Raw genomic sequence first — 12,538 nt, 5'->3', positions numbered from 1 at the left:
TCAAATAAATAAATAAAATCTTAAAAAAAAAAAAAAAGAGAGAGAGAACCAAAGATCAAGAATCCACCTCTAGTTAGAGCAATGGTTCTACTCTGCACCAACCCATTCATTAGAATACACCCAAATATTCATTAGTTGGGAGGCACGTAACTACCTTAGGATATTAGAAATGAAAACAAACTTGATTATCCTGATGTTATAACACCCAGCAGCTATATTTTCCTGGTAACTTCTGCTACCGAGTCATGTAAGCAGACATGAAGAGAATTAAGTGGCCCCCCCAAAAAAGGAGAAAGGGAATATGTGCTCCTAAGTGATGGCTGGGGCACGCGCCAAGGATGACTGTGCCAAAACACTCAGTATGCTCTTCAGCCCGCTGCCAGAGCAAGCTTCCGCAAGACTCCAGAAATCTACTCTAGTCACTGCCCTCCTACCAGCCGTATGACGTAAGGAAGCAGTCAGGTGTTGACTGAGGAAAGCCAGAGCCATAAAGCTCGCTTGTACGGAAGCCCTGGAGGTGAGACTGCATCCGGGGAAACCAAGCGCGCTCACTCACCCCTCCGCCTCCCCCCCAGAGGCCAGGCAGGGGTGCAGGGGTGCGTCCCACAGGTGTACGAGTTCCCGGAAGAATGTAGGGTGTTGGTCCAAAAGCTCTAAGTGACACCGTCACCTCAGCCACACCTCCAGGCTCGTCTCTTTGCTCCCCTTACACATCCTCCCCCTCTGGGCCTGGCTTGTGACCCGGTCTTTTCCATTTTCTAGAGGACCATCAGAGTCAGCCAAGTAGTTTGCTTGGGGCCCCAGATCAAGCTCTTTGGATTTTCCCGCATCTCCCCAGCCACCAACCTGACTCAGCTTTCTTTACTCCCTGGCTACTGACGATCTCAGCCTTTCTGGCTTGTTTCCACAGAGCAGTCCAGTGGCAAAGACTACACAAGGCAAGTGCTGGAATTCGTGGCCATGTACCGGAGCCCTTGAGTGACTGAGATCCTACAAACGCGATACCTCTGAAAACAGGCCTTCGAAGAGCTTACATGTATGTACTTAAAATGCAAGCTTAACATTCTAAATTCCATACATACTTTTGTCATATCTAGGCAGTGGGAGGAAGAAGGGGAGAATCAGCCCAGAAGGCCTGCTGGGGGCAGGGTAGGCTTTCAAATGCCAGAGAAACATTCCACAACCTGGAAGTTGAAGGGCACGGAGTGGAGTTAAACAGACTGTTCGCGTGCTGTCTCCCCAGCCCGGAGCCCTCACCCACGTACTCGAGCTGGCACTTCTTCAGCCTGCGGACTGACTGACCACTTGGCAGTGCTCACCACTGCGTGATACTCTCAGCTGCTCGTACGACCGCAACACTGGTGAGTGGGGGCTGCCGCCTGGACATCTCAGAGCAGCCAGCCCGGAGTACTTCATGTGGCGAGACAGATGCCCTTGGAGCCAACTCTGGATGCTTCGGACCCGGGTCGGGGGGTCCAGAAGAGGAAATGGACTGGAGGAGAGGGAGCACTTTCTCCGGTGGGTAAGTCAGGACACACACGGTGAATCAATCCCACATCAAAGTACGGTCCCCGGCCTAGCGGCACCAACACCATCCAGAAACTTGCTAGAAATGCAAATTCCAGGACCCCACCCAGGCCTACTCAATCTGTGTCTTAACAAGCTTTCCAGGAGATTCTGATGCGTCCTAAGTATGCACTCCCCTCCCTCAGAACTTAATGGGGACTAAGGGCAAGCTCTGCCACCTGGGACCCACAGCTCTGAATACCCCTGCTCTTCGTGGCTGCACGAGCCCTTCGAGTGCCCCGATGCACACTCCCCCCTAGTGAGCCCTTGTGGAGGCCGGCACGTGAGGCTCCTAGAAGCCCAGCTAAGGATACACTCCTCATCTGAGGTCTTGCTCAAAACTAAGTCACCCCTCTGGCTAGATTTTACAGGAATAAGCTCTTACTTTCCAACCTCTTTTTTCCACAGGGTATGATAATCCATTTTAAGTCACTTCCCCATTTTCCTCATCAACTTTTGTCAAAGGTCATGGGACCCCTGCTTTCTCTCTCCTTTCTGCTCTAGGTCCAGTATGGTCAATGCAGAAGTGGGAAAAATCTGCAGTCTCTTCATTAGTGTTATCGAGGATAGCAAATCCGAAAAAATACTAGGTAGTATCCATCAAAAGGGACTGGGTAAATAAAGTTACAACATATTGATAAGATAGGGTACAATCTTTCAAATCATATCGTAGAAACATGATCAGGGAATATATTCTACTCTGATTTTAGAGCTATATTATACTGAGTTAAAAAAAAAACTGTCAGTAAGAGGATATGGTTTTGGTGGCACATATCAGAAACCAAAAATTTACAGTTCTTGGCCTACTGCGTCCCCATATCACACTGAATGCTCACTTGCCTCCGTCTCTGTCCTCCAGATGTGCTCACATTTGGCAGAGAGCCAGAGGTAAGACAAGAGAGGGTGTCTGAGCAGCTCCCCCACTCCATGAGCAATGCCCAGATGTGTGGAGGAGCCTGCCACAGGCGCGACCAGAGATCACATGAACGTAAGAAGTGATACAGGTGTGGAGTATTTGGGGAGATGATAGTTCTGCTGATATCTGCAAAAAAGGGAGAAATATCAAAGCACGGAGAGACCGAAAAGGCGGTGAAATACAGGCACTATCACCCTAAGGAACTAGGAAAATTAATCAGTAAAAGCAAACTTATTGTCCCCACATAGGGAAGCTTAACTTGCTGAGAAATTCCTTCCAAAGACAAGAATCAAAACAAAGGGCCGATCTCTCCAAACTAGACAGATCTGCTACCTTACGGTTATGCTCAAGAATTATTTTGCCAACTTTTTCAAGTTCTGAGAATGTGACACAATGTGGTTCATGTAACCTGCCTCCTAGCTGGCTAGAGATAGAAATGCCAAGTGTCACTGGTGACACAAACACTTGGTTTCTGCAAGTCCTCACTCTCTTCAGAATCTACACACACACAGTGGTCCTCTTTTTTTTTTTTTTTTTTTAACATTAAACCAAGGCAGCAGCATTTGGCAAAATCGGACTCTCGTGCCCTCACCCCTTCCTCTCTGCTCCGAACAAGTGGAGGATGTGGCTGGCTGGAGGCCCTTAACAGTGTAGCTCTGGAAACACCAGACCATCCCTTGATTTACGGACTAAGATCCACACCTACTCCCACCTCAGGGGGTCTTATATTGTAAATTTGATGGAATCTAGAAGGGAGACTCCCCTACAGGTTGGGCCCATAGTAATCACTTCGACAGTAGGTTAAATATTTCCAAAGGGGAGGGGAAAAGTTAACTACAAATAAATCAGCGCTGCTCAGTCCTCCTGTCAGTTGCCTTCGCTGAAGATGCAGAAATGTACAACCCACTGCTTTAAATCAGGGCGCTCAGCACCTGAGCTCCTAAAAATGTGGTGAGCACTAAATTAGCCTGAAAAGAATACTTCAAGAAGTTAGAGAAAAAACAAATTTTCCATTTGCATATCCACATTTCAGCTTTTTATACTTACGTTCTTTCCCAAACTGACAGTCCAGCACTTTGACCGCTCTGTCCCACATTAAAACACATCTATTTCAAAGCTACAAATTTTTATGTACTCTTTTCTCTGGGCCCATAGTCTTATGAAAGACAGGGAACCAAAATTCCAACCATTTATTCCTATTAGACTCTTTCCACACCTTCTGGCTAGGTCATGGCCATCCCATGTGTAAGCATTCTCCTGCAGAGGAACAGGGGTAGCATTCTTTGTCTCAAGCTTATTCCATATACTTGGAGTAGTGGAAATGTTTCAGCCCAGAGGAGGAAGCTCAAAAGCTCCTATAAAACTCCATAAGCAAGTCAAGATAATCAGACGACCAGAAGGTAGAAGGTAGCAGGTACTCAGTAAATACCTACCAAATAAATAAATGACCAATAAAATACAAATAGGATTTGTAACTGTACTCTGGGAGGAAACCGATGGAGATATTGACCTTCCACTTGAAAAACACACATGTAAGACCATTTTTTACCAAGCAGATGAACACAAACTCAAGCACTTAGGGTTAAATGAAGGCATGGAGAGATCAAGTAACCTAAATGTTATTGGGAGAACTATAAACTGGTAGAGTATTTTCAAAGGGCAATTTACTAGTATCTATCAATATTCAAAATATGTGTATTTCTTAGCTGAAATTAATAACATTCAAAATGTGTATATTTTTCAGCTGAATTAATTCTATAGATATATTCCTATATTTATGAAAACATAGAAATATATGTCTTTTGTATTACTATTGGAAAATAGAAAAAAACGAAAGCAATCTAAATTTCTATCGGTAATAGATCTGTTATGTAAGACAGACCTAAACAATGGAATCCTTTCTAGCCATCCTTACCACTAAAGGATACCTCTACAGAACCAAGTGGAAGTTAAGTCCAACATCTAGCCTACTAAAGTAAAACGGCAAGGTGCAGAATAGTATGTGTATCAGAATCTCATCTGTGCTCAAAAATTATATACTTATGCTTACATATGAATAGAAACATTCTGGAAGGTTATCTCCAGTAACGGATTCAAGGGAGGAGATGGACAGAAGAAAATGTTCCCTTAAGCACAATAAAAAGGTGTTTCTTTTTGTTGTGTTGGATTTTACCACAAGCATACATTGACTTCCTCTTAGGACAACTCATTTCAGGAAGTGTCCTGGCCCCTCCCAGTGAGGGTGCCACCTTCCCGCTGTGCCCCCTGGCACTCTGGACACCACTCTATTCCAGAACATTGCATACTACGTGGTCTACTCACTGACTTCCCACATTAGTGGAGAGCTCCTTTGAGGCGAGGTACTTGACTGCTTTTTCTGCACGCCCAGCACCTAGTAGGGTGCCTGACACACAGTCACCCCTTAGTTAGAACAGGAGGGTGGAAAGGAGGGTCCTATACAAAGATTAACCAAGCGGCTAAATACATTCTATTGAGAGAAGGTGGGATCAGGAGACCAGGAGGGCTGGCCGGAAAGACAGCATGGACTAGAATGAAGAATGGATTCAAGTCTAGCTCTCTCACGTGAAAGCCTTGAGGTGTGTGAACGAGGCTGGAAGGTACCTACAAAGCAGAACCACCAGGCCCAGAGCTGCAGGCACTTTCCGTGAGAAAGAAGGTGTGGCCACTGCCACAGTCCCTACAAGGCCACAAGGGCCTTATGACTCTTTCAAGCAAGGAGAAAGCCCTGAGAGCAACTTCCGACCATCCCAGTTCTCTGCTGGAAACACCCGGGGGCCTCAGCCGGTCTGGAGCAAGTCTGGACTGTGGCCATCTATACGGCCTTGAGATCACTTCTGCGGATTACTTTCCTCCCACGGTGATGGCAGCGATCACTGAAATCATCTATATGAAACGCTGAGCACAGTCCCTGGCTGAGCCGAAGCTCTCAGAATATAAGCTATTATTATCAACTGCTTATAGAATCTTTTCAAGAATTCTAACCATTACAACTGCAGAAGTCATTAGCAAGGGTCTGATTTCCAACAAGAGCCAGGCCGCCCCATTTATCTCTGCAATAAATAAGCTTACTGTCTTCCCAAGCACGTTCAAAACAAGCCGGAAGCTGCTGCTTCTGGGTTTCTTACTTGTGTTATCATTTCAAAACTGAGCTGACTTTGTCAGCTAGCACAGGCTCATCTCAGAAAGCCAGTATTTAAATAAACTTTACACAGCACCTTTCTCCTGCCGCGTCCTGACACCTGGACCACGGCTGCCATGGTCGGCACCGGGATTCACTCACCACAGCGGGTGGGTCATTCCACTCTTCATAGGAGAGGGCAGCATAGGGATAGATGCGGTCATTGATGATCTGCAGAGTGGCCAGGGCAATGGCTTTGATCGACTGGAAGTACGCTTCCCAGAACCACCGTGCCTGGAAAGGAAACGACATGTGCTCAGTGAGCAAGAGAGACACTTGGAAGTGGAAGAACTCGGTGCCCTCTCAGACGCAACTCTGGGTCTGGGTAATTCCGTTATTCCCGCAGGGAGGGAGCCAACGGCAAATGCTCCCTGCTGCTCCTGCCAGCTGCAGGAGAAGAACGCATTTATCAAACGCAGCCAAAACAGTGTGAGCAAATGAAACGCACCCTGGATTCAATCTGGGTAAAAGAGAAACTGTGTCTTGATGAAAATAATCAACGTCACACCAGAACAAGTTATAGTCCTTTTTTTTTTTTTTTGGTCTACACATCAAGTGCATAAATTTTAAGTGTACAATTCAACAAATGTTTAGGTATGTACATACTCTTATAGCTACCACCAAGATAAAGATACCAAACATGCCAGCACTCCCAGAAGATTCTCTTCTGCTTCCCAGGCACTTTCCCAATCATCCAAGAGTAATCATCATTCTCATTTCTATCGTGCCTGCTACTGAACGTCATACAAGCGGAATCAAAACTGTATTCACTCTTTTGCAGCTGACTTCTTTTGTCAACACTTGAAACGTTTGAGTCAGGTTTTGGTGTCAAGGTCATGCTGGCTTCTTAAAATGAGTTGAAAAGTGTTCCTTCCTTTTCTATCCCCTGAGAAATTTTAGGCAAGGCTGGAATTCCTTCTTTCTTGAAAGGTTTACAAGAATTCACCTAAAAGCCATCTGGGTTAGGAGCTTTTTGGTGTGTGAAGGTTTTTGAAGCATGGATTAATTTTCTGTCACAGACACAGGATTAAACATATTTTAATAAGAGTGTTGGTTTCAAAAGTATGATTTTCAAGGAATGTGTTCATTTCATCTACATTGTTAAATGTACTGGGCTCAACGTGTGCTAACATCTACTCAGTGCCTGTGGAATATGTAGTCATATACCTCTTTTCATTCCTGATATTGATAATCTGTATATTTTATTTGTATTTGCTCTAACCAGAGATTTATCAACTTTACTAATCTCTTAAAAAAAAAACCGATGCTTGGTTTTGTTGATTTTCTTTATTGTTCTTTTTTTTTTTTTTTTTTCCCTATCTTGTTCCTTTCTGTTCTTACATTTATTTCCTTTCTTCTATTTTGGGGGACTTTAATCCATCTGGCATTTGATTTCTTGAGACTGACATTTAGATTACGAATTTTAATCTTACTTCATTTCTAGTGTATGTTAAAGCTACAAATTGGCCTCTACACACTATTTTAAATGTGCCCTACATGATCACATATCATTTTCATTATAATCTAGGTAAAACAATTTTCTAGAAGTATGCTGTTTAATTTCCAAACATTTTGGTATTTTCTATTTATCTTTTGTTGCTGACTTCTATTTTGGCTGCACTATGGTCAGAGACCATGTGTTATTTTAAAAGTTTGCCCTTTATTCCTGACTACATTTAAGCTTCTCTCTGTCTTCATCTTGCAGCAGGTCCACTGTGATGTACTTAGGTGTGGCTCTTTGGATTTATCCCACTGAGGATTGTCGAGCCTCTTCACTTCGTGGTTTGATGTCTTTCACTGTTTTTAGAAAACTCTCAGCCAGTATTTCTTTAAATATTGGTTCTGTCACACTCTCTTCTCCTAGGACTCTAGATATACATAAAGAAATGTTTTTACCACGCCCCATATGTCTCTTAATCTCCTTTCTGTGCTGCCATCTGGGTATATTTTCTACTAATTTTTCTCCTGGCCCAATAATCCTCTATCTTCTGTGTGTGCGTGCATGCGTGCATGTGCATGTGCGTGTGCATGTCTGTATGCATGTGTGCATGTGTGCGTGTGTGCGTGTGCCCACTCGCATCTAAACAGCAGTCTAGACCCGCATATTGACTTCTCAACTTAGTTCATATATTTTTAGTTACAAAATTTCTTTTAATCCATCTATTTATTTATTTGTCAGAGACAGAGAGAGCACAAGCAGGGGGAGTGAAAGGCACAGGGAGAGGGAGAAGCAGGTTCCCCACTGAGCAGGGAGCCCAATGCGGGGCTCAATCCCAGGACCCCAGGATCATGAACTGAGACAAGGGAAGATGCTTAACCAACTGAGCTACCCAGGTACCTCACAAAATTTCTACTTGACTTATTAAAAAGCAGATTTCCTATCTTTGTTAAAATTCCCTTATTTTATTAAGCATAGCTCCTGACTGATAACCCTGATATCTGAATCAACTGTGGGTCTCTTTCTACTATCTGTATTTACTCTTCATTTTGGTCATTTGGTTTCCATTCCTAGCATACCTCTTAATTTTCTTTGGACACCAGACACTCTATATTAAAAACTATAAAGGTTCTGTATATACAAAATTATCTTCCTCCTAAGTGTAACATTCTTCTGGAAGACACAGAGAATGCAGTCAGACCACTTTAATCCTATCAGTGGCTGGTGTTAAGCTTTGCTAGGGCCAACTTTTTTCTGCCTTCCCTTACTCTTGTAGTGTGGCCTTTTGGGGCCCTCGGACAAAGCCTGGGGTGTCTACCAGGACCCTTCTATCGTGGCAGGCCCTGAACACCAAACTCCCTCCCACCAGCAGTATACATGGTTGCTAGAATGTTTGCACAGCTTGTCAGGCTCTCAGCTGCTGCTTTCTGCAGGGAGTCGTAGAGTCTTATTCTGATCCTGTGCACCTCAGGAGCTGGCAAACACTTCAAGGGAAGACTGCATGCCCAGTTTTTGCTTACTTTCCTGTGGTTCCCATCTTCCTGGATTTTGTCATTCAAATCCTGGATACTTTGGGGTAGCCCTTAATTTCAACCTCTCAGCCCTATGAGACTGCTACTTTCCACAAGGGCTCCAGATGCCCAGACTGTGAATTAGAAAGTGCCTGCAGAGGAAAGGCCAAAGGAAACAAGGAGCTCAGCCTGCTTTCCTTCTCTCAGGAGCCACAGTCCCTTAAGCACTGACTTCCCAGATTGCTCTCGAATGCCTCTATATTATCTATTTTAATAAGCTTTTATCCATTCCCCCCCCCCTGGCTGGAGAGTTACTCTAATACTAGCTACTCTGTCACAGCCCAATACAGTCTTTTGAAAGAAGACAGTCTCTTATCCAAGCAGAGTTTGGATTCAGTCCCCAAGAAAGCAAGATGTTGGTCTCGGTGACCTGTCTGTCCAGCTTCATTCTGACCTGTGATTCCACTCAGAATTAGCAGCTATGAGGATTTCTGCAAGGGAGCGAACATATGAAAAACGGAACATGAAAAGTTCAAAATATAACCAAAAGAGGTGGAGGAAAAAGATACTTTCTAGTTTACACCTGCCAACTTTGGTTCTGTTTCCCAGGCAAGTCCTCCATTCATGAGGGAAAGCCTGGGATGATGCCCGCTGAGGTGTGTGATGACTATTTTCTTCACTAAGAGTAAGAAAGAGGCAAAGCCTCACGATGAGGGTTTCTCCTACTCTAAGAAAAGCTGACCCAGATTTAGCTACCAAGGGCATCTGGCTGATGCCATCCTGTAGTGTGCCATTTGGGTACGGCCCGGTGGCTGGCTGCCTGCCACGGCTTCTTAAAAATACTCCACTCACTCCAATCTCACCCCTGCTCAGTCGTGTTGCTGCTCCTGCCAGTCATCTAGCCAAAATAGTGACCTTTTATGAGACCTGAAAGAATCTATCTTCCCTGTGAAAATTTTATTGATCGCCCCAAACACCAACAATCTCTCCTTACCAGGAAATCCCACAGCACTGACAGCCTTTACTTTATAGGTTATTCTGCACATACTGTTCTAGAACAGTTTTCTTGTTATTTCAGATGATCACTTTTCTCTCTTCCAGCTGGACTACGAGTTTCCTGGATGTGGAAACTGGCTTTTTTTTTTTTTTTTTTAATTATTAGCATCCTCGTAGATGTTAGGATGACCTGCGCAAATGTATTTCTGTATGCACAGTCTCATTTGCTCTTTAAAACCAGCTTGTCGCTTACCTGGGGCAGTTCCATTTTCTGTGCAAGGAAACCAAGATGCAATGACATTAAGTGGTCTGGTCACAGCTCAAACCCAGGATCTTTCCCCCTCCATTCTAGAATACAGGGAGTACCAACCACACTCCAGTTTAGGAAAGGGTCCTTCCTTAAGAAACTAAAAAGGTGTGAAAGTTCACTAAGAAGCACGAGCCCACACATAAACACACATATCTTAAATAGTTACCCCTTCTCTACCCACATGGGTCCATCATTATGTTCTTTCATTTTAAATCATATTCAAATGAAGCCACATTCAAACTCAAGCATTCCAAAGCTTTATGTTCACGCTTAGTCACAATGGAGACAGCAGTCTTTGGGATTTACAGGAAACAATGATTGGAAACAAATCCACCACACACACCGGCCAGAGGCACGACTGTAGGACAGCGCTTCTAATTTAAGATGTCTCAAGTCATCTCGCCCTGTCCACCAAATTGCAATTCACGCAGAAAGGAAGAAACTTTGCCAATAACCATGGCTCAGGTCTCTCTGCCTGCAGATAAGTGAACTTCTCAAGCTTAATTATTTCTTCGGGACCTCCTAACACTTTGTAGTCTTTAGAAGGCACTATAACTTATGGCCCCTCCAGGACACAGTATCAGCCACCCGCTGGCAGAGAGGAAGGAGTGTTCAACTATGTTGTCAATGCACAAAAGCAGGGCTGTTCCCATCCAGTAAGCATATGCGTATTATGTTTTGATTTCCTTTCTGCCCCCTATGACATGGGCCACATTTATCGCTTCCTGAAGAAGTAAATGAGGTATCTTCAGCAGCTCTGCAAATTCCTCAGTCACTTACCTTGTGGAAGTTGCATGACTACAGAGTTAAGTCACAGATGCGTTGGTCATACCAACATAAACTTGACCAGAGTGTCTAACCTTTCTTCATTAAACATACGCCACCATAATTTTATAAAACATGCAGATTTCAAAGCACAAGAACCACCAAGTTATTTTATTTTATTTTTTTTTTAGATTTTATTTATTTATTTGACAGAGATCACAAGTAGGTAGAGAGGCAGGCAGAGAGAGAGGAGGAAGCAGGCTCCCCGCTGAGCAGAGAGCCTGATGCGGGGCTTGATGTAGGGCTTGATCCCAGGACACTGGGATCATGACCTGAGCCAAAGGCAGAGGCTTTAACCCACTGAGCCACCCAGGTGCCCCAAGAACCACCAAGTTCTTAACGTTTTCAATCGTGACAATTATAAAGCTCCTAGAGATCTAGAATTGGGCCAACTCAAAGCTATCATAAGCAAACAGGTATTTCAAATTAAAATTACTACCTCAGTTTATACATCAGTTATACACGATTAATTTCTTTGGTTTTTCAGTAACATAAAGCCCAGCAGGATGAGCAGTAACAAGTGTTTAAAGAAAGCCAGTGCAGTGTTGTAGAAAGGCTCTGAGCGTCTGGCACAGTTCAAATTCTGTGACCTCTGTGTCTGGTCAGTCTGCAAGATGGAGAGCACATCACCTATCTCGTGAGGCCGCAGACATTCAGTGAAGTTTATAGAGCTCTTCCCGCAGCACCAGGGCAGCACCGACAGTCTGAAAATGTTAGCTCTGTCCTCAGTACTTACCTCCACCCTGAACCCTTGGGATCATTGTTGCTTACATTAGAGTACATTCAACACAGCTTTGGGGTAAGAATGGAGGGAGGTGAAGAGGAGAGACAGAATGGGACCACAAAGTTGTACCCCATTCATCTCAGTTCTTGAAGACAGCAAAGAAATCCAACCGGTAAGAGAAGAGAGTTAGAAATAATAAAAACACATCAAATGGGAGTGACAGAACTTTGTACTGAAAAGTACAAGAACCAGTAACATGTCCCTTCTAGCTTAATGTCCAAGCTGCTGAAGAAGAGGACAGTACTTCTCCAGAAACCGGGAGAGTAGGAACACATCTGGTTTTGCTCACCATGAACTCCCAGCCTTTGGCACAGGGCCTGTCAGAGAGGAGGCCGTCAAAACACTTGCTGAATGAATCCACCTAACACCACTCCCTCACAGGCACGAGGCAGCACAGGCATCTCATGGAAATTTCCGAATCTTCTAAGTACCAACCCATCATTTAATAATAATGATCCTGGGGCAACTCAGTGGCTCAGTGGGTTAAGCCTCTGCCTTCAGCTCAGGTCATGATCTCAGGGTCCTGGGATCAAGCCCCGCATCAGGCTCTCTGCTCGACAGAGAGCCTGCTTCCTCCTCTCTCTCTGCCTACTTGTGATCTCTGTCTGTCAAATAAATAAATAAATAAATCTTTAAAAAAAAAATAATGATCCTATCTTGTATACAGAATTGTAAAAGGTGTGAGGTGGGGGACAAAGATTTGAGGAAAAGAAGACAAATCTATTCCTAGGAGGAAGAGCAAAGCAGAAATAGGACTAAGACTGTCCCTCACATTACGTTTAGTACAGACTAGGTAGAGACTAGGTATAGACTATGAGGGAGATAAACAGTTCTTAAAACTACACTAGGTTGTTTGTTACCTAGCAGTGGTCAGGATATCAAAAGTACGAAACTCATATATAAGAACGTAAACGACCCCAACATCGTCCAGGAGCATCTTCATCCCAAAAGAACAACACTGGCTCTCCCATGCCCTCACAGCAACCAGTCAAC

General features: G+C 44.2%; 1 protein-coding gene across 1 annotated transcript in view; it reads right to left on the bottom strand.

Moving 5' to 3' along the window:
- EXT2 (exostosin glycosyltransferase 2) overlaps nucleotides 1-12,538 on the bottom strand; it is a 140,552-nt gene that overhangs the window by 64,261 nt on the left and 63,753 nt on the right. The window contains exon 8 of the mRNA XM_047691597.1: nucleotides 5,784-5,915. Coding sequence (XP_047547553.1) covers nucleotides 5,784-5,915 — 132 coding nt within the window. The remainder of the gene's footprint in view (nucleotides 1-5,783; nucleotides 5,916-12,538) is intronic.

This window comes from Lutra lutra, chromosome 10 (assembly GCF_902655055.1).
Source record: "Lutra lutra chromosome 10, mLutLut1.2, whole genome shotgun sequence".
Taxonomy (NCBI): domain Eukaryota; kingdom Metazoa; phylum Chordata; class Mammalia; order Carnivora; family Mustelidae; genus Lutra; species Lutra lutra.
This window is presented reverse-complemented; position numbering and strand designations above follow the sequence as displayed.